This window comes from Thamnophis sirtalis, unplaced genomic scaffold, assembly GCF_051295495.1.
Source record: "Thamnophis sirtalis isolate CommonGarterSnake01/CBP01778 unplaced genomic scaffold, rThaSir2_p1.2 scaffold_2, whole genome shotgun sequence".
Classification (NCBI taxonomy): Eukaryota; Metazoa; Chordata; class Lepidosauria; order Squamata; family Natricidae; genus Thamnophis; species Thamnophis sirtalis.
This window is the reverse complement of record NW_028261382.1, coordinates 139014172-139038087: the sequence shown is the minus strand read 5'-3', so window position 1 is coordinate 139038087 and position 23916 is coordinate 139014172. Positions and strand designations below refer to the sequence as shown.

The 23916-nt window shown below is 39.0% G+C and overlaps 1 protein-coding gene across 2 annotated transcripts; it reads right to left on the bottom strand.

The window, feature by feature from the left end:
- Positions 1-626: 626 nt before the first annotated feature.
- SDR16C5 (short chain dehydrogenase/reductase family 16C member 5) lies at positions 627-23342 on the bottom strand. 2 transcript variants are annotated; one of them, XM_014055644.2, is made up of 8 exons: positions 23068-23342; positions 18516-18589; positions 13327-13668; positions 12319-12450; positions 8918-9017; positions 7681-7825; positions 5770-5895; positions 627-1782 (listed from the first exon to the last, which is right to left on the bottom strand). In XM_014055644.2, exons 3-8 carry the CDS (start codon positions 13642-13644, stop codon positions 1638-1640), a joined length of 966 nt encoding a protein of 321 aa, XP_013911119.2. In that variant the 5' UTR covers positions 13645-13668; positions 18516-18589; positions 23068-23342; the 3' UTR covers positions 627-1637. The 2 variants fall into 2 exon arrangements, with proteins under 2 accessions (XP_013911119.2, XP_013911118.2); XM_014055643.2 differs by lacking the exon at positions 18516-18589 and having other exon boundaries at positions 23068-23341.
- Positions 23343-23916: the final 574 nt, after the last annotated feature.

The window sequence follows — 23916 nt, the reverse complement described above, 5'->3', positions numbered from 1 at the left end:
AGATGCATCACACTCTGGCCACATCCAGACCCGGTTTAGCAAAGGAAAAAAGTCACAATGCGTCATGTGGCGACACGAGTTTGACACCCCTGAGCTAAGGTATCTAAAGTTACTGATTAAGTGAAAGAGATTATATATGCTCTGTATTAGGGCTATGTAGTGAATTGGAGGCCTAATCTCTGATAATTATTTGATCTTTTCCCAGATCAGAAGCCGAATTCAGAAAGAGATCTATTCTAGTGAAGTTTCAGGCCTATGAATCCTGCCCTAACCTTAACAAGGTTGCTATGTTTAGAGTTGCATAGATTTATCAAATACTCAAGATAAAACTTTTATCTTGGACTAACTCAAAGCTGCATAAAACAGTAAACAGGCTTCTGGAAATATACGGTAATTCACTGTTATATTTATGGCAATTTAAACATTTGGGTATGGTGATGGTAGTGGGTTTCTCCCTCTCCCTGCATTTTTCATTAGACTTTGCCCCTATACTTCATAGATTTGAAGTCCATCAGTTGACCCAACTGACATCTATTACCTGATCTCTCATACATAATCTGGAATAGAATAAACAAAACTATGGTACCCACTTCATTTTTGGCTGGGATGCAATAAAATTAGAGGTATAAGACAAAGCATTTTATATTTCACAAGAACAGGTGCAATAATTTTCATGTGAAGCATTTGCATCAGGATGGATCCTATAATATAATTTTAATAATTATAAACAACATTTTAATGAAAGAAAGCACGTTAAGAAACTTTTTGCAAGAGAAGTGAATCAAAACGTTCATAAACTGGTTTCCACAGTTTTCACATCGAAATAGATGGTCCTTGAAGTGCAGAGTGTTAATAAAAAAATGTTGATTGGAGACTGCTCATTACACAATTTAAAATTTGCTAATATTAAAATACTGTTTTTAGTAATTGTATTTTAAAATAGCTAATTTAATTAGATAAAGGCCTGTGATTCTTACCAGAGCATATCCAAGCAGAGGTATAAATATTGTGAAAAATCTGAGCGATAATTGAACTCAAAAATTTTGCTAGTGCTGTAAGCCTCTTAATTTTGTATCTAAAATGCCAAGTTAGCTGATACAATATTGTTATGGCTGGGTACCTTGAAGCTAACATTTTTCTACTGCAAGGTCTGGAAAGCCAGAGCCCATGAGATGTTCCCATTCAATTTCTAGGTGGGCAGTTGTAGTCAGTCTGGATTAGGATACAGAACATAACTATGAAATAATACCTGGGCATTTTGGGGGAGATAACAAGAACTTCTTCCTCTTCTCATCTAAAGTGAAAAACCACAATCTCCTGAGCCAAATGGGGGTAATTAGACAACTAGGTCTTGAGCATCTTCACCTTATATCATTAGTTTATATTTTCCTTGTTTCGCTAACAGTCCACCAAAAAGTAATTTGTTCCCTATAACTAAGTAATTTTTATTAAAATAAAGCACCACTATTAAGTTATATTTAGGTAATTGTAAAAACAGTTGTAGTTAAAATTATTCATATTCTTTTCCCATTATTAACTTGTTGCTAGTAAGCTATTCCAGATTTGTTGTTTTAAGTGTACCCTTTCAGCAACAAAATGAAATTGGAAGTTCTATATATTGGCTTTTCAATTTATAATTAGTCAAGGGAACCTGGAGGTTTTATTGATTTTGTCTGATATTTGTGATCATCCATCTTCTTTGTCCGACCTTTGAATCTATTCATAACTTTTAAAATTCCAAAATAGTCATAAAGGATATCAAGTGCTTTTGCAGGAACAGTGCTAAAAAGAAGAAAGAAGAACATAAGCCACCCTATACTGTATTAAACTTTGAGTTGCTCTCAGTTTTACGTTACGCTATGTTTACGCTACGTTTATGCCAATTTTACACATTGTTTAAGAAGCTAAACAGAATTAGGTGAGATGGACAGTATAGAAATTTAATAAATATTAAATGCAAAAGAAACAACATAAAATTAAATTTTATAACATAGCAAAAAACTAAAATTGTAGACAGCAGATAATAAATAAAAGTCCCTCTTAGTCATATTAAAAAGATGACAGCAAATAAGAGAACCAATTTGATTCTCTTTGGAAGAGATGTATATAACTCAGGTAGGGGCATACACACATATAAACCTTAAATATCCTATAATCTTTGATCTGCTATTGATCAAATAGAAATGTCTTTATTTGCATTTACCAATTTTCTTCGAGATGTAGAAATGCAGAGTATATATAGTAAAACCATCTAACCACTTTTACTACTGTTTTTATCCACTGATATGTAATAATTGTTCTCTGGATTCATGCCACCACTAGCTGTTTACACTTCTGCAAACTACTGCCTCTCTGGCTAACTATTCCATCTCTCAGTCTGGGGGGTAAAATTATATGCCCCTCAGAGAGGGTTCGCAATTTGGAAGTCCTCCTGGACCCACAGCTGACTTTAGATCACCATTTGTCGGCTGTGACCAGGGGGGGTCTTTGCCCAGGTCCGCCTGGTGCAGCAATTGCGACCCTATCTGGACCGGGAGGCACTTCAGATAGTCACTCACGCCCTCGTCACCTCAAGACTGGATTTCTGTAACACGCTCTACATGGGGCTGCCCTTGAAAAGTGTTCGAAGACTTCAGCTAGTCCAGAATGCAGCTGCGCGAGCGATTGTGGGTGCACCTAGATACACCACGTTACACCTATCCTCCGCGAGCTGCACTGGCTGCCCATTGGTCTCCGAACACGCTTCAAGGTGTATGAGCCGAGGTGGCGCAGTGGTTAGGGTGCAGCACTGCAGGACACTTCAGCTGACTGTTATCTGCAGTTCAGCGGTTCAAATCTCACCGGCTCAAGGTTGACTCAGCCTTCCATCCTTCCTAGGTGGGTAAAATGAGGACCCGGATTGTTGTTGGGGGCGATATGCTGACTCTGTAAACCGCTTAGAGAGGGCTGAAAGCCCTATGAAGTGGTATATAAGTCTAACTGCTATTGCTAAGGTGCTAGTCGTTAGTTATAAAGCCCTGCATGGCATCAGACCTGGGTGCCTGAGAGACCGCCTCCTGCCAACTACCTCCCAAAGACCGATTCGATCGCACATGCGTGGCCTTCTTCGGGTCCCATCTGCCAGCCAATGTTGGCTGGCGAGCCCCCGGGGGAGAGCCTTCTCTGTTGCTGCTCCGGCCCTCTGGAATGAGCTCCCTGTGGAGATCCGGACCCTTACTACCCTCCCGGCCTTCCGTAAAGCTACTAGGTCCTGGCTGTTCTGACAGGCTGGGGGCTGTTGAAATATCCAGCCCCGCTTCAATTGTGAATGTTGTGTATTTTTAAAGTTTTTCTATCGTCTTATTTATTCCCCCTTTCCCTGTTTTATTGTGAGCCGCCCGGAGTCCTTCGGGAGTGGGCGGCATACAAAACTAATAAAACAAACAAACAAACATTATGAGGCATCCCTGCTCACAATTTAGAAGCAAATAAAACCTTTCTATTTCTTATTCTTCAATTAATGTGATTGTTCTTTTTGTCCCCAGCTTTTGCATATAGGAATACAATGGTAGTTGAATTGTGGGCTTTCTTTCCTTGGGTCCATTTTATCCAGAAATGTTAACTCTTCCAGGGCTGGATTTATAGTAAAATCCATTCAGGTTCTGTCTTAAACAAAAAACAGCCTTTCTGAGTACAAAACTAGAAAGACTAATCAATATGTTAACTCTGTAAATCACTTCGCGAGGTCTGTAAAGCATTGTGAAGTGGTATATAAGTCTAAGTGCTATTGCTAACAATATCTTGTCCATTGCTGGGCTACCACCGAAGCAAAGGTTATTTTGCAGATTTTAAATTTCTACAAGTAACCTCACCCCAAGGGTCAGCTCCTTCTCCTGATGGAGAAAACTTACAGTATCAGGCTCTAGGCAATACCTGAAGATGACCACATTCAATTTTGCTCTAAGTGTGACTCCAGGAAAGCACTGAAGACAAGCTATATCTGTTCTGCATTGTGTATACTATTTATTTTATGCTGGCTGCAAGCAGTAAAATGTGCCTTCAACAATATCCTAACTACAAAGTGATATCCGAACTTGATATTCTCTCTAGAAATGGTTCTATTGTAAAGATGCTTGCCATACTTTTAATTTTTTGTACCCACCAGGTTTATTGCCCCCTACTTTTTAAATTGAAATCAATTAAAATCTAATAGTAAACTGCAAATAAAAATACCTATTTTTAACAACATATGCATTTCCAACTATGGCTCTGTGCCCTTAATTTTTTATATTATTGGTAAAGAAAAATGAATGGTTGCAAACTAGTGCTTAATCTTCCAACCAAAAGGGGAAAAGATAAAGGAAGTAGCATGGTGAATTCTGCAGCGAGACAGAAGGTAGAAGAGAGGAAGACAACATGTAAAACCAGGACAACCCTTTTGTAAAATAATTCCCAGTATGTTCTCAGAATTCCAAATATGCTCACTAATCATTGGTGGTCTCTGTTGTTACACATTCCAATATTCTGTAAAACTTTCATATCCCCCTGGATATGATTCAATTTTCTTTTCTAAACCAACAACAAAAACAAAAAAGAACACTGATGGTGCCTGACTTTAGTGCATAGGTGCAGCTGGTCTGAGGTATGTGACAAAGCTTCTGCTTGATCTTTTCAAAAGAAAGATTAGTGGGTATCACTTCAAGTTAAAGGAAATAAATCTTCCCAAGGACTGGGAAGAATATACATCAAACTCAAAGAACACTCAAAGAATATACATCAGGAATTTGATGCTCTATCTGCTACACTGTTCTTTGCCATTTTTCTGTGAAGTACCATTCTGCTACATTTCAGATACAGTCTTCACTCAGCATGTTCTTTATTTGTGCTATTGGATGAAAATGTATGACACTAATTTCTCATTACTTTTTAAAAAAAATATTAACTATAGGTGAATCCATTTTTTTTGTATTTTTATATGAAACTGAATATCAACTTTAGAATCTGTTCTAAAAGAAAAATGTCATTTAAGTAGTTTAGCCTGGTGTCTTCTTCTGACTAATTCAGTTTAATTCAATTAAAATAACAATTGAATTGGAATGCTTGCCATACTTTTAATCTTTTGTACCCACAAAGCTTATTGCCCTCTACTTTTTAAATTAAAATCAATTAAAATATTATAATAAACTGCAAAGCAAAATACCTATTTTTAACAACATATGCATTTCCAACATATGCATTTCCAACTATGACTCTGTGCCTATAACGTTTTATATTATTGGTAAAGAAAAATGAATGGTTGCAAACTAGTGTTTAATCTTCCACCCAAAATGGGAAAATTAACCTGAGTAAGATTTTGCCTAATTTACATAGGGCTAAAACAGTGGTGGGTTCTGGATCCTGTTCCAACTGGTACAGTTGGATTGGGCCCGGCAGCGTCCACATGGATGTGCGCAGTGAGCGCATGCGTCTTAGTGCCTCTCTGGTGCTCCAGCTGCTCCGCGGAGTGTGGTGCAGGCGCTGTATGCGATGTGCGCAGAAGCACGGAACCTTAAAAGACAGGTAAGCAGCTTGGGTGGGCGGGCCCTCCAGACCACCAGAACAGATGGGTATCCGGTGCTCTTGGCGGGCTCCGGTACACCCAGACCGGGGCGTACCACCTACAACCCACCACTGGCCTAAGAACTCTTTCAATAGAGCATACAATTTGGGTGTTACCACCTTGTTTTTGTTGTTGTTCAGTGGTCCTTTCTTGACAAACATTTTCAATTAGTTCTAGCAGAATAATTTTACCTTTTTATCATGTTAAACAACTGTAGCCTTCGTGGTATAAAGATATATCGTTCATTTCGGAGTATCCCAGACACAATTCTTTCAACAGCATATTCTGGATCTATAATGGGCAGCAAGTTAGACCACCTGATGGAATAAAACACCACCACTTTGAATTACATTTTTTTTGTCATATTTTGTCTGTAATAATAGCAGTTGAAGCTTAAAGCAATCATCAATTCACTTGGAACCAGCACCAACCAACCAATATTGTCTCCCATTCTTTCTCAGTAACCCCAACATCTTCTCTTGCTCATTCCCTTTTTCTTAGGTGTTTATATGTAATACATATATTTACATACTATTAAAATACTACAATAATTCAAATTACAATAATATAACTTATTACAATAAATAGTAATACACAAAAGTAAAACACAAACATACATACACATACAGAGAGAGAGAGAGATATCACATTTGAATTAACAATGGATAAAATCTGCATTTAATTTTTCCTATTTTATCATCAATTTGTCATCTGTATTTTACTCAGTTCTTCATATGCCTTCTTTATAAAAGGCTTTTAAGCAAGATAATTTATATAAATAATCCCTCAGTTTAATTTTTTAACCTTTGTTAAAAATTGATTTTAGATCTGGTATTTTATCAATCCAGTAAATTCTTCCTTTAACATTTTAAGGCATTATCATCTGTGTACCTATGTATCTATCCATATTTCTCATTTGGCTTATACTGTTTTATCAGAATCTGAACTCTTTATTTTTTTAGGACAACATTTCAACTTTTTATAGGTAGTTTTCTTAATTTTAATGGGGTAATTTGCAAATATTCCATTAATAAGCATTCAGAAACCACAACCAGTTTTTACCAATAAAGGAAAATATTTATTGTTCAGGGTTGAAATAGCAAATATTATATACCACTTCAAAGTACTTTACAGCACTCTAAGCAATTTACAGAGTCAGCATTTTGCTCAACAATCTGGGTCCTCATTTTATTGATCTCAGAAGAATGGAAGACTGAGTCAACCTTGAGCCAGTCAGGATTGAACTGGCAGTGGGCAGGGGTGGCCTGCAAATACTGCATTCTAACCACTATGCCACCACAGCTGAGAGGTCCTTGGTGTTCTCTGAGCTTGGTTGTTTTCTATAGACATTTCACTACTGAAATTAGGTAATATCGTTGCTAGAAAGGACTGGGGTTTGCTCTTAGTTTATATACCAGTAACTTGCCCTGTCAGTGTTAGTATGTGTGTGTGGAGCGGGGGGATGTTTTGGAGGTTTTTTAGTTGGGCTGTTTACTGTTAACTTGCCTGGCTGTTCCTTGATTAGGGTATTGTTTACTTCTTGAATTTATTGGCCAGATTTTCTGAAAGGTCTGGTAGGCTGAATAAAGCAGTGGAACTTGAAACAAAGGAAATCCTGATACCTTATGAACGTTGTCCTCCAATTCTGTCAATAAAGAGAAAGGATTTGATTTGTCCTTTGAGCCATATTGACTGCATGATTCACAATTGAACATGCAATTTCTTTAACAAAGCATGTTCTCTTGTTGGCTTTCCTTTTGGGGAAAGTACAAGATAGCTGAAACAGAACCAGTACTGAATACCTCATATTACTAAAAGTATTGTGAGCAGGACCTCATGACCAGAAGGGTTTCTCCAAACCCTTCCATGTATGTGACTTCAATATACAACAGCAGATGTGTGGACTTCAACTGTAGAAATATCAGAAATGAATTCTGATAGAGAAACTGTAGAAATTCATATACACAATTGTTAATAAAGTTACAAAATGTTGCAGAAGACCAAGTTCTGTTATATTTAAAATTGTCATCACTATTTTTATTCAAACCTGTCATTATTTTATGTAATCATTTAAGGCCACATATGAAATGTAAACAACTCACTTTGTTTCACAGCCTTCAAACATTCCAGTATTCACTAGATATGGACAGACAATTGTAGATTTAACACCATTCTTTTTCATTGCCAACATCTCTAAAGCTAGAGATTCAGCAAAACCCAGAACTGCAAATTTACTTGTACAGTAATCTGAAAAATGAGAAATAGAATAATATGTGCATGAAGAAGAATAGTCTTCCTATAAAAATATTTTGGATATCACACATAAGCATAACTAACTGAATAAAAATCAATAGTAATTGGCATCTTTTGTTTGTACTTTCAGAGGTCTATTTTCTATGTTTACAACATTGCTGCTAAAGAGTCTGGGAATTTTGAGGGTAAAGAAGGCAGTCTTTCCCTACCATCCAGATGTGTGAAAATGCAACTTTCTTAATTAGTATGCATACGTGTTATACTTAATAGCAACAGTAATTATTTGTTATTGGCTCCTGTCCCACATTTATGATAAAATGTTCTGTACTTAAAATATTATGAAATGTGAAAGAAGGAATAATTAAATAAATGGACAACCATCATATTCACAGCATTTAATTCAATTACCAGACTATAAGACACCCCCCCAAAGTGGGGTGGAAATGTTGTGTGTCTTATAGACCAAATGCAGCCCTGTTTTTGGCCTCCTGAAACCCACCCACCCTCACTTTTGGCAAAAACGGGATGTGTGAAGGGTTTGGGAGGCATGCAGAGTGCTCCTGGAGACCGGGGAGGGCAAAAACGGGCACGTGCGGGGTTCAGGCCAAAAAAACAGGACACGCAGAGGGTTTGGGAGGCCTGCAGAGTGTTCCTGGGGGCTAGGGAGGGCAAAAACTGGACCTGTTTTTGGCAAAAACAAGACACACAGAGGGTTTGGAAGGTCTGACAGTGCTCCTGTAAGTCAGGGAGAGTAAAAACGATGCAGGGAGGCCAAAAACTATTTTTTCTTGTTTTCTTCTTTGAAATCTAGGTATGTCTTATACTCAGGTGCGTCCGAAAAATACAGTACTTGAAGTACATTGCCTTATCATTTTTTTTCCAAAAATGCCTAATACTTCTATAAATCTGATTACCTTTCTTTCATATTGCTTCTTTTTTCCTACAGTCTTTTATTTCTTGTTCAAAGGAAACACTGACTTGTAACAAAAGTTGCTAACTCTTTGGCCTACCTCAACTGTCAAATTAAACTATTAAGATTAAAAGTTATTTTTAATCTGTTCTGCAGCACTTTTGCCATATACTAACCTGCCATTTTGTTGACACCATACAAACCAGCTGCACTTGAAATAGTCACCACATGTCCATGATTAGAAGCTACCATGGCTGGAACAAATGCTTTGATAGTCTATGAAGAAGAGGTAAAAACAAATACATTTTAGCAAATGAATATATAAAAAATAAATATTTTTTTAAAATTGAAAATTTTACTTCAAAAATGACCTGATCGGGTAGATACAACAATATTTCAGAGCTGCTGAAAAGTCTTACAGTCTTTTAATTCAGCTATCTTTCACTTTGGTCTCTTCTGGAATGTTAAAGCAATCTGGAAGTGACCAAGGATGGGTCTAAGTGGTGGTATCAATCTCTTTGAAAGAGGAAAGGGTACATTCTCTCCAGAGGTCACTACTAGATCCCTCTTTTTGGGATAATAATCATCCAGTCTCCAGACTTCTTTTTGTAGAAAATGTGGAAAAGATGATTGGATTTTAGCTACAAAAGGAGTATTAGAGAAAACAGATTATCTGGACTTGTTTCAGTTGGATTGAGATACAGTATGGAGAAAGGGTTGGTTGTGCTTGTTGATAATCTTTGTTGGGGACAGGATGTGGTATGGCACCTCCATCCTTGGGCACTTTGATCTCTCAATGGCTTTCAATACCACTGACCATGTTATCCTTGTATCATTCTAGACTAGCTATGGTAGATGGAAGTGAGAGGAACCGACTTTTACTGGTTGACCTCCTTCCTCAGATGTCAGTATCAGTCAATGTTGGCAGAAAAAACCCTAATGTGTGTGCCTCATGACTATAACAAATTTAAATAATAACAACAGTATATGCAGGGCCATTTATTGAAATAACATTTATGTAAATACTAAGTACTATATTATAAGGCAGTATGTTAGATTTTGCTGTAGCTACACTCCTTATATAATACAATACAGCAGTGGTAGTCAACCTGGTCCCTACCGCCCACTAGTGGGCGTTCCAGCTTTCATGGTGGCCAGTAGGGGTTTGCTGTAACTCTGCTTTATAAATTTTATAAAGTAAAGTTACTTTCCTACTTTATAAATCACCATTACTGTGGAACTGGTGGGCGGTTAGAAAATTTTACTACTAACAGAGATACAAAAGTGGGCGGTAGATATAAAAAGGTTGACTACCCCTGCAATACAGAATATATTCAGGAGAAATAAATGTTTATTCCACTATGTAAATCAGGGGTAGTCAACTTTTTTATACCTACCGCCCACTTTTGTATCTCTTAGTAGTAAAATTTTCTAACTGCCCACCGGTTCCATAGTAATGGTGATTTTATGAAAACCTAATGAAAATGTTTTTAAATAATGCTATGAATTTATTTTTTTAAGTCAATTAAATTTTAAAAAAGGAAAGTATTTCAGTATTGGACAAAACCCTTACCGCCCACCATAAAAGCTGGAACGCCCACTAGTGGGCGGTAGGGACCAGGTTGACTACCACTGATGTAAATAAATAATAATCATTTATGAAAGTCTACCATAGATTGAAAGTTTTATTTCTTTACAATTAACCCAATTTAACATTGTCATTGGCATAATAAACATAAATGTAAGCCATTTTTAAAATTTTGCACATTTTACATGTCACTAGGGCTGTTACATTTAGCAATGGTTTTAGTTTTCAGTTAGTTTTGTTATTTGTCCGTATTGTATTGTATTGTATTATACTGTGTTGTACTGTATATTACATACCATTTTATCTACAGTATTTGTTTAAAGTGATATAATTGCTGGTTCTATAAATAAATATGTTCATTTATTTTGCAAGAAATCTTCCCATCAGGACCAATGAAAAAAATATGCCTTTTGCATTATAATACCCTTGTAAAATCTGAAATCTTGATAAATGCTAATACATCTAATCTAGCCCAATTCCAGAAGTTCAACAGTACTTTGTTGTTCAACAAGTAGTCCAAACTTGGAGCCAACTGCCAGTGGAGGTAGTGGATCAATTCTAAGTAACTGGATTTAAATATGGTTGGTATAAACACATGTCTATCAACTTACAAAATAAAATAAAATAAAAATAATAAATTACAAATAAAACCTCTCAAAGGGCAGATTCGATGGACTACTGGCTTTTTTCTGCTATACCTTTCTATGTTATTACTGTGATATGTTGAAATTTAGTATTTCATATATACAGCTAACCACAGCTATGATTCTTTTTTTTTTACCGACCACTAGAGGGCATCAATAGCAAAAATGCAGACTTTAAAACTGCATAGAATTGCCAGGAATCAAGACTGAAGTCAAAGGTAGTAACAAAGAAAAACAACATTTTTGAAACGCTTTGCAGTGAAGACAGAAGAATTTTTATTGTTTCTTGAGAAATACAATGTTTAGAGAGGCATGACTTAAAGGGTTTTAAAAACTTCTAGGGTTGAACCTGTGATTGCCAAGAGCACTAGCTGATAGTGTGAATCTTCGTCAAAATCAACATCAATAATTACTTAAACAATTGGTAGCATTCCAGATTTTGGGTCTTTTCTTTCCAAAATTTGTTGGATACTGGCTTACATCTCATATCTGCCTGGCCAATAATCAAGACAGTTAGATAGTATCCTGCGCATTTTATGTATGTTCAGCCAAACTTTCAATTTGTTCCACTACAGTAAAACTTGGTTCAGCTTTCTATCACTTTTACAATTATAGTATTCATTTCTTTTATAGCAGGACAAAATCCATAAATGAATATCAACATTAGTTGAGTAGAGAAGGGTTAAGGGATGTGCTTTAGATAAAATTGTAGAGCTTTTTTTTTAAAATAGAGAAACAAATTACTAAAAATATAATCTTTTGTTGATCAGGGACAGTGGGCTACAAGCCCTCTGCAGGTTGAAAATGATAAGGGATTTATTAATGGTAAGGAGCTCACTATATGGCTGCATCTTAGAGATCACCATACAGTCCTTTTGTGAAAGAACATGATCCCATTGTAGAATTACTGCTTTGAAATTATTGAATCGTCTTCTAAGAGAACCTTTGTGCAATTCTAATAGCTTCTTCAGCAGGATAGAAAAGTATTATGTGGTGGTAGAATTGATTGGGGGCTGAGGACAATGTTATGCATAGCTTTGAAATTGCTTATGAGAAACAGGATTTATAGTTATGATTTTCTTACAATCATGTTCATGTGGTCTCTCTTGCCCCTATCATCTTTCTTGGATTCTGTTTTATTTGTTTGCTCTTTAGAAATTTGATCAGAAGCTAGTGAGAGAAGATATTCTACTGTGAAATCATTTCTCTTATTGGTCATCAGGTGATGAGAAAAGACAAAGGACTTTCCATGGGAGTTCTATCTGTAAGGCAATTTTGCTAATTAAAAAAAAAGAATTCAAGTTAATATTGGATATACTTTCACAATTAATCAAAAATTTGTTACCCAGAAGTGTGCCATTGTGTTCACTTGAATACTCTTCTCTAGAAGCATATCCGGGGTGTCCAAAAACATCCTTCCTGTTATGATGCCAGCATTATTAATCAGGATACTAACATCGCCAACTTCCTTTTTCACCTAGAACAGCCACAGAGCAGCCCAAGTTAAAACAATTGTAGTAAATTTACATTTACAATTCAAAAGAAAGCATAGCTACCAAAAATCTTCATATAGAGATTTTCATACGTTTGCATTAAACATGCCATCGGACATTACAGTACATGAAATGGAGGCTCATGCTTATTTCATCTGACACTTATAGTCACACTTCACTGTTCAGCAAAGTAGACTTCTTTAAAATTTCACAGAAGAGAAAAAACACTGGGACAAGTTGCAAAATAAAACATTTTTTCTCTGATTTAAATTTCCCCTTCATTCCCTTCTATTCAATTTGTCATTCAGCATTAAGGATCTGGTAAACTTAGGGGCTTCACTGCTGTTTGAAAAGACATCACTAAGAATTGAGATGCATGTGTTTTATGACAAAATGCTATCCCAGAAGTCTCCGTGAAAAAGACCGTTCTCTGAATAACTCAAAGACCACAGGTAGTATTAAAATGACATAATGGTGTCATATACACACAAGTAATTTGGAATGCCATGTACAGTCCTCAGATATGTTTGCATTTCAGCCAGCAGAATATTTCACTATTGTTCATGTTGGCTAGAACTACTGGAGATTCTGTTCAACGTCTGGAGGACTACATATTATTCACTTAACAACTGGGTTCACACATGCAAACCTATGATTTTGAATTTACATGTTGTAATAAAAACAGAGAGTGCTTTATAAATCATAATCTATTGCCTAACATGCTGGGTCAATCCAGTTTTAGTTTAATGCAACATAGGATTCCAGTGATTTACAGATGCCATGTTAGCAGATGGAACAAATGTTTGATGGTTAAATAAAATATTACATGTTGTACAAAATCTATAACAATATATAATTACCTGGCCTGCCACTTGATAGACATCTTGCCTTTTGCTGCAATCACAAATGTAGTCATGTACTCTCACAGCCCCAATTTTACGTGCTAATCTAGCTGTTTCTTTGATTCCTTCCAGATTAATATCCCAAAGAACTAAAGTAGCTCCAAGTTGAGCAAATTTTAAAGCCATCAGCCTTCCCATTCCACTTCCAGCTCCAGTTATAAGCACTATTTCACCAGCAACATTTTTCTTCCGTGCATAGATAAACGATAAAAAAAATTCCATCAGATAATATATACACAGAAAAATAGTTTTCAGTGTTTCCAGGAAGAAATTCATTTTGGAGACCACGTTTAAGATTACCTGTTGAATAAATTGAAAGATCAGTTAAATCCATTGCCAAACATTTATGTCTTGTTTTCAACTCCTTTCAGCTGGGATTCTTTTCTTATTTCTTGAGATCCTCCAGAGGGGTAGATCAAAACTGATAGGGTTTATCGGTGAGAAAGAGGCATGTGTATATCATACCTGTGGGCAATGTGACTGATGAAGCTAAAGCAACAAAGTCCTCTAAATAATTTTTGACTATTTAACATTTTCAAAATCTTTAATGCATAGAAAAAATAATGAGCAACATTTTTACATTCTGATAAATGTATTACAAACAATTCAAAATTCAACATGATTTCATAGAGAAACCCCTATATAGTTATTATATTTACCTTATATTGTGACACAAAATATCTCTGAAATTATAGAATATCACTGAACAGGAAAGTTATAAAATCATAATTGTTTACTCCCAAAAATGTCCACTCCTAAATACCATTCCCTTTTTATTTGCTTTCTTGGTAGCTTCTAATTCTACCCACTTGGTCAAAATACTGATTTCTCTTTTCTCCATTTGAATATATTTAATGATTAAGAAAGATCAGGAAAAAATAAGTAAATAATCATTATTTAGGCATAAGTTGTGGGTTTGTGTTGAATGCAATGGCTGTCAATTTAATTCCAGTTTCTTCCCTTGAAACGGAACTGAACTGAACAAAAGCGTCTGAGCTGAGAAATTAAGAAAGTAATGGAGGTATATAGAATTTCCCATTCCCAGGATACTTTTTGTTGCTGTGGAAAAGGAAGTCCTTAGGGAGTGAGGACATTATTTAAAGGATAAGAACAATGTTCACATAGGAGGGACTCAATTGTTAAATAACAAATCCATACCTTATCACACTGAAAATATTCCTTTTGGGGAAGGAGACTTTGGGTCATTGGCTATGAAGTAGTTATATTAACAGGGAAATGGAAGCTTATTTTGATTGTCTGGTGTCTTGATTGCCTAGTACAGACCTGGGCATTTTATGGCCCACAGGCCACCTCTGGCCAGTTGGTTGTCTTGTCTGAACCATGGCAACAGCAGGAGGGGGGGGTAATGATGTCAAAAGGGGGCAGTGATGGTGGAAGGTGGTGCTGTCCATGGCCCTCCAAAACAGGCTGTTTCTCAAGTGGCCCCTTGGGAAAATTAATTTGCATAGTATGAAGGCATTGATCTATATAAACTGTTGGACAGTGCTAGCTAGGAAATAGAAATTGTGGTCCTTGGCATCATCAATGATAATAGCAAATGTAGTGACCTATCTAGGAAGCCAAATACTAGGTAGGAAGGTGAATTATTGAAGATTTGTCAGCCATAATAAGAGATTTCTTCCTTGAGCTTGATCATGGTGATACATGGACATATCCATATTTTCATCTTGGCAATAGAACAGAGGTGCTATACTGTTAATTTCACTCGCTTAAACTTCTCAATTCTATCTAAAACCTTGGAATATCTGTGTGGACAAGTATTAACCAAATCTTAGTTTTCACTCACATTATGTACAGAACACATATTTACCGTATTTTTTGGAGTATAAGATGCACCCTTTTCCCTCAAAAAAAAAGGGGTGAAAATCTGGGTGCGTCTTATATACTGAATACAGCATTTTCTGCCTCCCGAAACCCTGCCCCTTCACCAAAATGGCTGTGGATAGCCTTTAGGAGGCTTATAGAGTGCTTCTGAGGGCTGGGAGGGCAGAAATGAGTGAAAAGGGGGGCGTTTTTGCTCATTTTCCCCCATCTCCTGAGCACTATACAAGCCTCCTAAAGGCTAGTCATGCTCTTTTTTTAAAAAAAAACAAGTGCAGTTGCTGATGATACCTTAGACTCTCTTTAGAATACATTTTTTTGAGGAAGATTCTGGGCTTTCAATCAGTATATCTACAGCTTTCTTCCTGGCAGAATTCAGTCTCATTGTCGTTAGAATATATCTGTATTATCTAAAATTCTGGCACATTATGAATAGCGTAGATAATGCCTTCCTCCCCCACCAATTGGATGGAATGATAGAGATGGGGTTTGGTTATGAAGTGCTACATTCTGATAAAAGCAATATACAACCTTAGCATGGGAGACGTTTGAACAGATGATTATTAACTTACCTAGCAGAACTAACTTATGATTATTATGGAGGTGAAAATGGGACTGTGACTTCTAGTTTTCATTTAAATAGATACTTTAATTGTTATTATTCAAGGAGAAATAAATTAGAACATTGTATCCATTTCCATTTTGTCTTAAAATATGCAGGCTTTAACTGAATGGAATTCTAGCAGTTTTCTCAGTTTATTTAATGAGAGGACTTTATAATATTTCTTTGGAAGAAAAGCTTTGCAGTGTTAATTTCAATGTATAGAAGATATCATTCCTTTATGGATTTATTTTAAAGCGGTCCTGGGACAAATCTCCCAAAGATTAAACAAAGATGCTTAAGTGATTATTTTCCAAAGGTTTCCTTTGGTAGGAAACTTCATAGGTAAATATATTAAATAATTAAATATTTTCAGATATTACATTTGCAATTAATGTTTATCCTAGACACATATTGTGGCATTTGGCCAAATGCAAATAAAAGTACAAGATACAAGACAGTAAATGGTATTGTAGCACATGAAGAATGGGTTTATCTATCTTTGAATAGAGATTACAAAACCCATGTGAATTTGGGTGCAAAAGTGGCAGAAAATTTGTTATGCCCTCTTCGTAGACAGTTTATGTGTACATTATCCTGAAGTGCAGTAAATATATAAGTTGGTTGTACATATTCACCCCTTGACTGACTTTTTAAATGCCCTGTCATGTAACTACAGACATGTATTTCTAGGAATTTTCAGAATTTTTGTCACCAACATAATTGAATTATTTACTGGCAACTGATAAATTACAGGAACTCATCAACACTGACTCAATGACACAAAATAAATAATTAAACTATCCACAGCTTATACTAAGAAATAAAAAGGGTCACAATAGTGCTATAATGGGGGACCCAAAGCTCTACCTTTTGTTCACAGACATTACAAAGGCAAGCAGAACTTTGACTGCAATATCACTGCCATCACCTTGTTGCAGATACCATACCATTACCATACCTTGCTTTGCAGACAGACCTCCTTGTTACTTGCATATCATTTTTTTTTACATACAATTCTTTATTAAGGGTTAAGAATAGCTTTATTATATCCTGGCTTAAATCCTATTGAATTTAGTAGGAATACTGAGCAAACTGAGTAAAAGGATTTCTTACTCTGCCCATGGTTTATTGTATTTCTATCCATCCTTCTAAAGATATTAAATTCTGTATATATTTCTGTTTGAAGTTTGCCTTTTTTATGCCTGCCAAATAATAAAACTGGCTAAGTTACAACAGAAAGAAGTTAGTTATGAACAATTTTTCACACTTATGATCAGTGGTGGGTTGCTACCAGCGTTACTACCAGTTTGCTGAGCATGCATGTGCGCAATGGAATGAAAGTTACTGAGAAGAAAGGAAAACAGCTGAGGAGCTGCAATTCAAGCTGCCAGCCTGAATCAGCTGAGCTTCAGAAGTTGGAATAAAGGTAAGTATAACCCACTGTAAAAAAACAACAACAACCAGAGAACCAGTTCGCTCTCTGTTTGAAGCTAGCATTATTGGTTTGGGAGAACCTGTTCGAATTGGTAGGAACCCACCACTGCTTATGACCATTTTAGCATTCCCGTAGTCAACATTCAGAAGCTTGGCAACTGATTCATATTTATGACGCTTGCAATGTCCTGGAGTCATGTGATCCCCTTTTTTGACTTAAGCCAGATTTGCTTAACAACCATATTACTAATTTAACAACTGCAGTGATTCATTTAACAAATGTGCTAAGAAAAGTCGTAAAATGGAGCAAAACTCACTTAACAAATTTCTCACTTAGCCTCAGAAATTTTGGGCCTAATTGTGGTTGTATGTTGAGGATTACCTGTACAGAATTGTAAAATCACCAGCCTCCGATTAACTACAGATTTTTTTTTTATTACTATAGACAATCTATGCTAGTAGTCCTCAAATTAAAACTGAACCTGCCAATTATGGTTGTTAGTTTGTGACAGTCATAAAGTGTGTCATCATGTGACTGACTCAAATTCCTGACCTTTTTTGTAGTGGTCATTAAGTGAATGCCATGGTTATTAAGTGAACCATTTCTTTGCTATGGGGCATTCTCGCATATCAATTTAAGTTTAGAACCTCCTTTTGAGCTGAGAATTACGTTGAAAGACTTTCCTTGTTTTTAACATGTCTGTTTCCATCTTCAATGTTTTTACTGTAATACTGCTTATTGTTTCTTCTAACTGTGCTCTTAAATTCTTTGACAAACTGCTGGGAATTTTATCTTTGTTGGCTTGATTTCTCTTCTCTCGAGAATCTCCACAGTTTGTTCTAATATCCTATTTGTTTTCTTCCTTTTCTTCATTTTTGGCAAACTTCTTTTACATTCTTAATAATTTCTTTTGAGTTATTATTCATAATTCATATTTCTCTATCAACAAGGTGATTCTTGGTATTCTCCCTTGAAAATGATGGATATATGTTCAAGATCACATACAAATTGCCTGGCTTTCTTCTTTTTAGCCTAACTCGAACAATTCATGTCAGCCCTCCCAGCTAAACCACATGGGAAACATGAGTAGTTGAACTAGTTCTACTTTAGTTTAAGAATCTTGCAAGTCTAAAAGTATGCATTTACTACTACCACTTTTAATTGCTTGATATATTAGGGTGGCTCCTTCCTAAAGCTTCTTTCTCTGATCATTATGCCACTCGGAATGCCTGCCTCTTCAATCCATTTTATTTCTATATACTCGACCTGGTGATGTTCATATGTAGAGGTATTGTCTTGATTGTTGAAGATAATTCAGCACTTTCATTAGTCTTATGCACCTTTAATTACAAGACGGGGGGAGGGAGAGAGAGAGAGAAAGAGAGAGAACTTTTCTAAACTGTCAACAGATAAGCTACAGCTAATGTTTACTACATTTCAGCTCAATAGCCAGTTTTGTACTCAGATCACACAACACCTTCTTTTACCAGTTTCAGAACATTGTCTAATACTTCTAGATAAATCCAGTTTCTGAAATCACAACAGTACAGTATATAAAACTGCTCAAAACAGGAAATCTTGACTTTGGGATTTCCTAATTTGTTTGTTGTTATAAAAATGTCAGGAGTCCTATCCAGTTAGGTGTGACTCTACATTCCTTAGTTGAGGGAATCAATGTTTTCCGAAGACAATTTCCGTGGTCATGTGGCCAGCATAGCTATACTCCAAAGGTGCACGGAACGCGGTTACCTTCCCACTTAAGTGGCACTTATTAATCCACTCGCTTTTGCAGGCTTTCAAACGCTAGATGGGCATGAGCTGGGACAAGTAAAGGGAGCTCACCCCATCGATTGGCTCCATATGTAAAAGTGAATAGACAAGGCTATAATTTTACTTTGTATTTGACAACACTGAAAAAAATGGACCTGTAAGCTTTCTCTCCCCCACCATCCTACATTTCTTTCTCTTTCTTTTCGTTTTCCATATCCCCACTACCTTTATTTGCATATGTATTATATATTATGATAGTCTTAATACAAACAGTACAATATACTAAATATACAATATACACTGCATATGCATTGTATTTTTTTCAATATGTTGAATAGGTTTGGTTTGTTACCCATCTGATGTTATACTGTATAAAAAGGAAGGGCCTTATACACCCTTCAATTAAAATAAATCAACAGCCCAACATATGGATTAGACAAAAAGTTTAACATTGCCTATGCTAATTTCGACAAGATATGGGCCTGACCTAGGGTGACCAGACGTCCCGCATTTGGCGGAACAGGCACGCATTTTCATCATTTTTCCCGCGTCCCGCCCGCTTCTCAAAAACCCCCGCTTTATTTTGGCGCTCGCTGGCTCCCCCGCCCATCATCAGCTGCCGCTAGCTCGTTCGTTCCGTTCCCCCATCTATTCTATCTACACTAAAAATCTAAGCCAGCCCAGCCTGCCGCTCACTGATTGGCCTGGACTCCAGCCAATCAGTGAGCTGGCTGGGATGGAAAACTTTAAGCACGCAGTTTTCCATCCCAGCCAGCTCACTGATTGGCTGGAGTCCGCTTAGCTTACCGCGCGAGTCTCCATTTCATTTCGTCTTTTGCTTGCTGCAGCTTAACTGGTGAGTAACGATACCGGTGGGAATCGGGAGGTGCTGGAGGGAGGAGACGGCCCTCCTCTCCTTCTCCCCCTTTGCGGAGTTTCCCTGTGTCTCCCAGGTCACGCCCATCCCCTCTCAAAAGGATTCGGCTCGGCCACCGCTTCCTCCTCTTCCTCCGTGTCTGCGGTTCCGATTGCAGTTGCAAGGAGTGGGAAGGAGAGGAAGGAAGGAGGGAGGGGGGAAGGAAAAGAAGAAGGGAGGGGGGGGAGAAGATGGAAGGAAGGAGAAAGAATGGAAGGAGAAGGAGGAAGATGGAAAAAGAAAGGAAGAAAAAGAAGAAGGGAGGGAGAAAAGAGGGAAGGAGGTAGGAAGAAAAGGGGTCGCCCGAGCTCTGATGCCGGTGAAAGAAAAGTCCTTTCCTTCGCCTGAATCCTGCCCGAGCTCTGATGCGGGAATCAGTGGGGTGCCTGCAGGGAGGAGAAGAGAGATTCCTCCCAGCACACACCCCACTGACTAAAGCGCTTTCAGGTGCAGGGAGGAATCTCCTGTCCTCCCAGCTCCCTTTCGCCCGCAGCAGAGATCGGGCGGGCCAGAGGAAGCACTTTAATCAGTGGATGCGTACAGGGAGGAGGGGATATATTCGTCCCTGCGCGCAGCCCACTGATTAAAATACTTGCTTTTGCTCGCCCGAGCTCTGATGCCGGCAAAAGAAAAGTCCTTTCCTTCGCCTGAATCCCGCCCGAGCTCTGATGCGGGAATCAGTGGGGTGCCTGCAGGGAGGAGAAGAGAGATTCCTCCCAGCACGCACCCCACTGACTAAAGCGCTTTCACGTGCAGGGAGGAATCTCCTGTCCTCCCAGCTCCCTTTCGCCCGCAGCAGAGATCGGGCGGGCCAGAGGAAGCACTTTAATCAGTGGATGCGTGCAGGGAGGAGGGGATATATTCGTCCCTGCGCGCAGCCCACTGATTAAAATACTTGCTTTTGCTCGCCCGAGCTCTGATGCCAGCAAAAGAAAAGTCCTTTCCTTCACCTGAATCCTGCCCGAGCTCTGATGCAGGCACCGTGGGGTGCGTGCAGAGAGAAGAGAGATTCCTCCCAGCACGCACCCCACTTCCCCAAAGCAATTTTTCCGTATTCCGGGAAAGTGGGGGTGTTTTGTTTGTAGCGAAGAATAAACTGACAGTTGGTCGGAGGGAAGGTGGGGGTGGGGGTGGAGGCTGAGTGTCCAAGGAAGCCAACCCAAACGGGCATCGCAGGGCACAGAGGAATCCAGCAGACAGACGGGAGACCGGGGGGGGGAGAGGGAGGAAAAGATTCCGTCCAGGATAGGCTCTCCGCTTTTCCCTGTTTTTACCCTGGACGGGATCTCTTCCTTCCCCCCTCCCCCAGTCTCCCGTTTGTCTGCTGGGTTCCTCTGCGCCCTGCAATGCCTGGCGCCTCGTGAACATGGGTAGCGGCGATGTGACGCCTTTGCATCCGTATTGAGGTTGGCATGTTTCTGGTGGTGCTCTGGGAGGAGGGGGAATGATGGAGGGGAGGACGGTGGCGCGGCAGCCGGTGCCTAGAGCGGAGCCAAAAGAGGTCCGTGATGGTGGCTCGGAGCCGAACGGGAAGAAAAGGCGCTGCAGGCCTGGGGAGTGGGAGGAGCGCTGGTGGTTTGTTTTTGGGGTGGGGGGCGTGACGGGGAATGGGAAAGGGCGGCGTGCGGCGGACCGTGCAAGCTCCCTTTCCCAGCGCACGTCCCTCTCAGCACCATCCCCACCGACTGCCAGGCGTATCCGCCTCAGCCTCTCCATTTTGTTCCGAGAACGGGCTGCTCGGTGAGAGGAAAGGGAGCTCCCTGGGAAGCGAGAGCAGCAAAGAGTGTTGCAGTCGCAGAATTCCCTGACACTCGCTTTTTTTTTTTAACCCAGCCTACCTCGTAGGGTTGTTGTTACGGGGCTAGACTAGGAAAGGCAGCCTCTCTCCCATTTTCGAGAAAAAGTAAGGATGTCCATCTGGTAGAACAACCACCTGTGCAATTTGGTGGTGATCCGCGAACGTTCAAGCCATGTAATGCGTGGGAAGGCATAGAATAAAGTTAGCATACTTGAAGTGAAATAGGCTTTGGTTATGTTTAGGTTGCATTAGCTAAAATGTGCCAATACCGTCCTTGTTGGTAAGAATTGTCATGTTAGAAGAATGACTAAGGCTGACAGCCTAATCTACTCTGTATTAAATAAATAAAATGGATGGAAGGAAATGAAAGAATACAGAAAAGGTTGGTGAGGCATTTAGAGGCCTATGGATGAGAATGGTGGCTGTTTAGTAAGAAAATCTGTGGCCATAGCAAAATAATAAATAGAAATAAAAAAGCATGATTGATTTTTACTGTTTTTGATGAAAGTGAGAGGATTAGTGAAGGCTTGGTGCAGCAAGGATCCCACTATCTTACTATTTTATTTTTATTTATGTACACTGAGAGCATATTCACCAAAGACAAATTCCTTGTGTGTCCAATCACACTTGGCTAATAAACTATTCTATTTTACTCTACTCTATTCATTTCTATTTCAATTCTAACAAGGAGTTTAGCTTCTCTCTCTTGAAAATGTAAGCTAGCATAAGGCATTATAATGCAAGCTAGCCTTAACTTTCAAACAGTTCATTTAGTGACCAAAGTTACAATGGCATTGAAAAAAGTGTCTGATGACCATTTTCACACTTAGCGACCATTTTCACACTTAGCGACTGTTGCAGCATCCTCATGGTCACGTGATCAAAATTTTGATGTTTGGCAACAGATTCGTATTTATGATGGTTTCAGTGTCCTGGGGTCATGTTTGACAAAATATAAAATTTTTAATCAAGCCCCCCCCCCCCTCGTCAAAGGTGTCCCTCTTTACCAATCTGAAAATCTGGTCGCCTTAGCCTGATCAAACTTGTGCAAAAATGAGAGGAAATTCCCTGTCGCTAAAAAGGAGCTGCTCTTGTATTCAGGCCACGTAACTCTGAACTTTGGATTAAAGGAAGCAGTTGACATAAACCCGCAGATAGCAGCAGTTTCTATTCTTCCACCACCCTGTGTGTGTGCGCGTACACACGAAGTGAAATCTATTCTACAGCGTCCCTCGGGTCCCAGCCCTGAGCATGAAACAACCACAATCCTCAGCGCCCCAGAGCCACGCCGTAGCAGCTTTCCAGCTAGTTATCGGCCCCGCGCACCGACTTACTCAGCTATTTTACTCCTCCGGTTCGAGACCTCTCTGAAGAGGAAAAGATTACGCCCGTACTGCGAACAAGAAGGCCGCCACGAAATAGCCCCGCCGGCGCAGATGGCTCTAGATGGCGGTCCAGAAGAAGACCCGCCCATCCACCCCAAAGGCGGTCCTACCACCTGCGCTCCGTTCGGAGGACTGCTTAGTCTAATTGTATTCTAATCTGCAGTTCCAGGAGCGAGTTCACCTTCCCCACTGTTCAGCCAATACTGTGGAAAGGAGAAGTTGACGGACAGGGGTCGGTTTCTCCAGGGGAAGCAGGAAATTCTCCACCGCTCAGCACAGTTATCCCGCTGCCGAGAGGGCGGGGGGACGGACTAGAAAACTGAGCGCCCTTTGGCACCGCGGTGGGTGGCGTTAACCCACTTAAACATCCCTTAAAGAGGGGGGGGGGAAATGCTTGGCACCACTTGTGCCTCTCGTTCCGCCTGGCACAGCTGAAAGCTAGCAATATCCCTGCTGCAATTGGATCCCTGCCAACTCTGGGCGCAGTAGTTATTAGTTCTTTCCGCCCTTAAGCGATCCAGGTTTTAATAATCTTCACCTGAAACTGTGATAAACCGGCATATTCTGTTATGATCAGCTGATTGTGCTTGAGGCAGTTTACTCGGGGCCGCCGCCTTTTGGCACTTTTTCATTGTTGATCGTGAGGTTCGGTGAAGGAAGGACGTTCGTCTCGGGAAACAGAAAAGACACGCTAAGCAGTGAGAAGCAGGAGTGTGGCCAGGGAAAGACAGCTCGTGAAACTAATCCCCACTATCCCACCTCCAAAATTTGAAAGCATGGGGTTTTAAAAATTTGCCT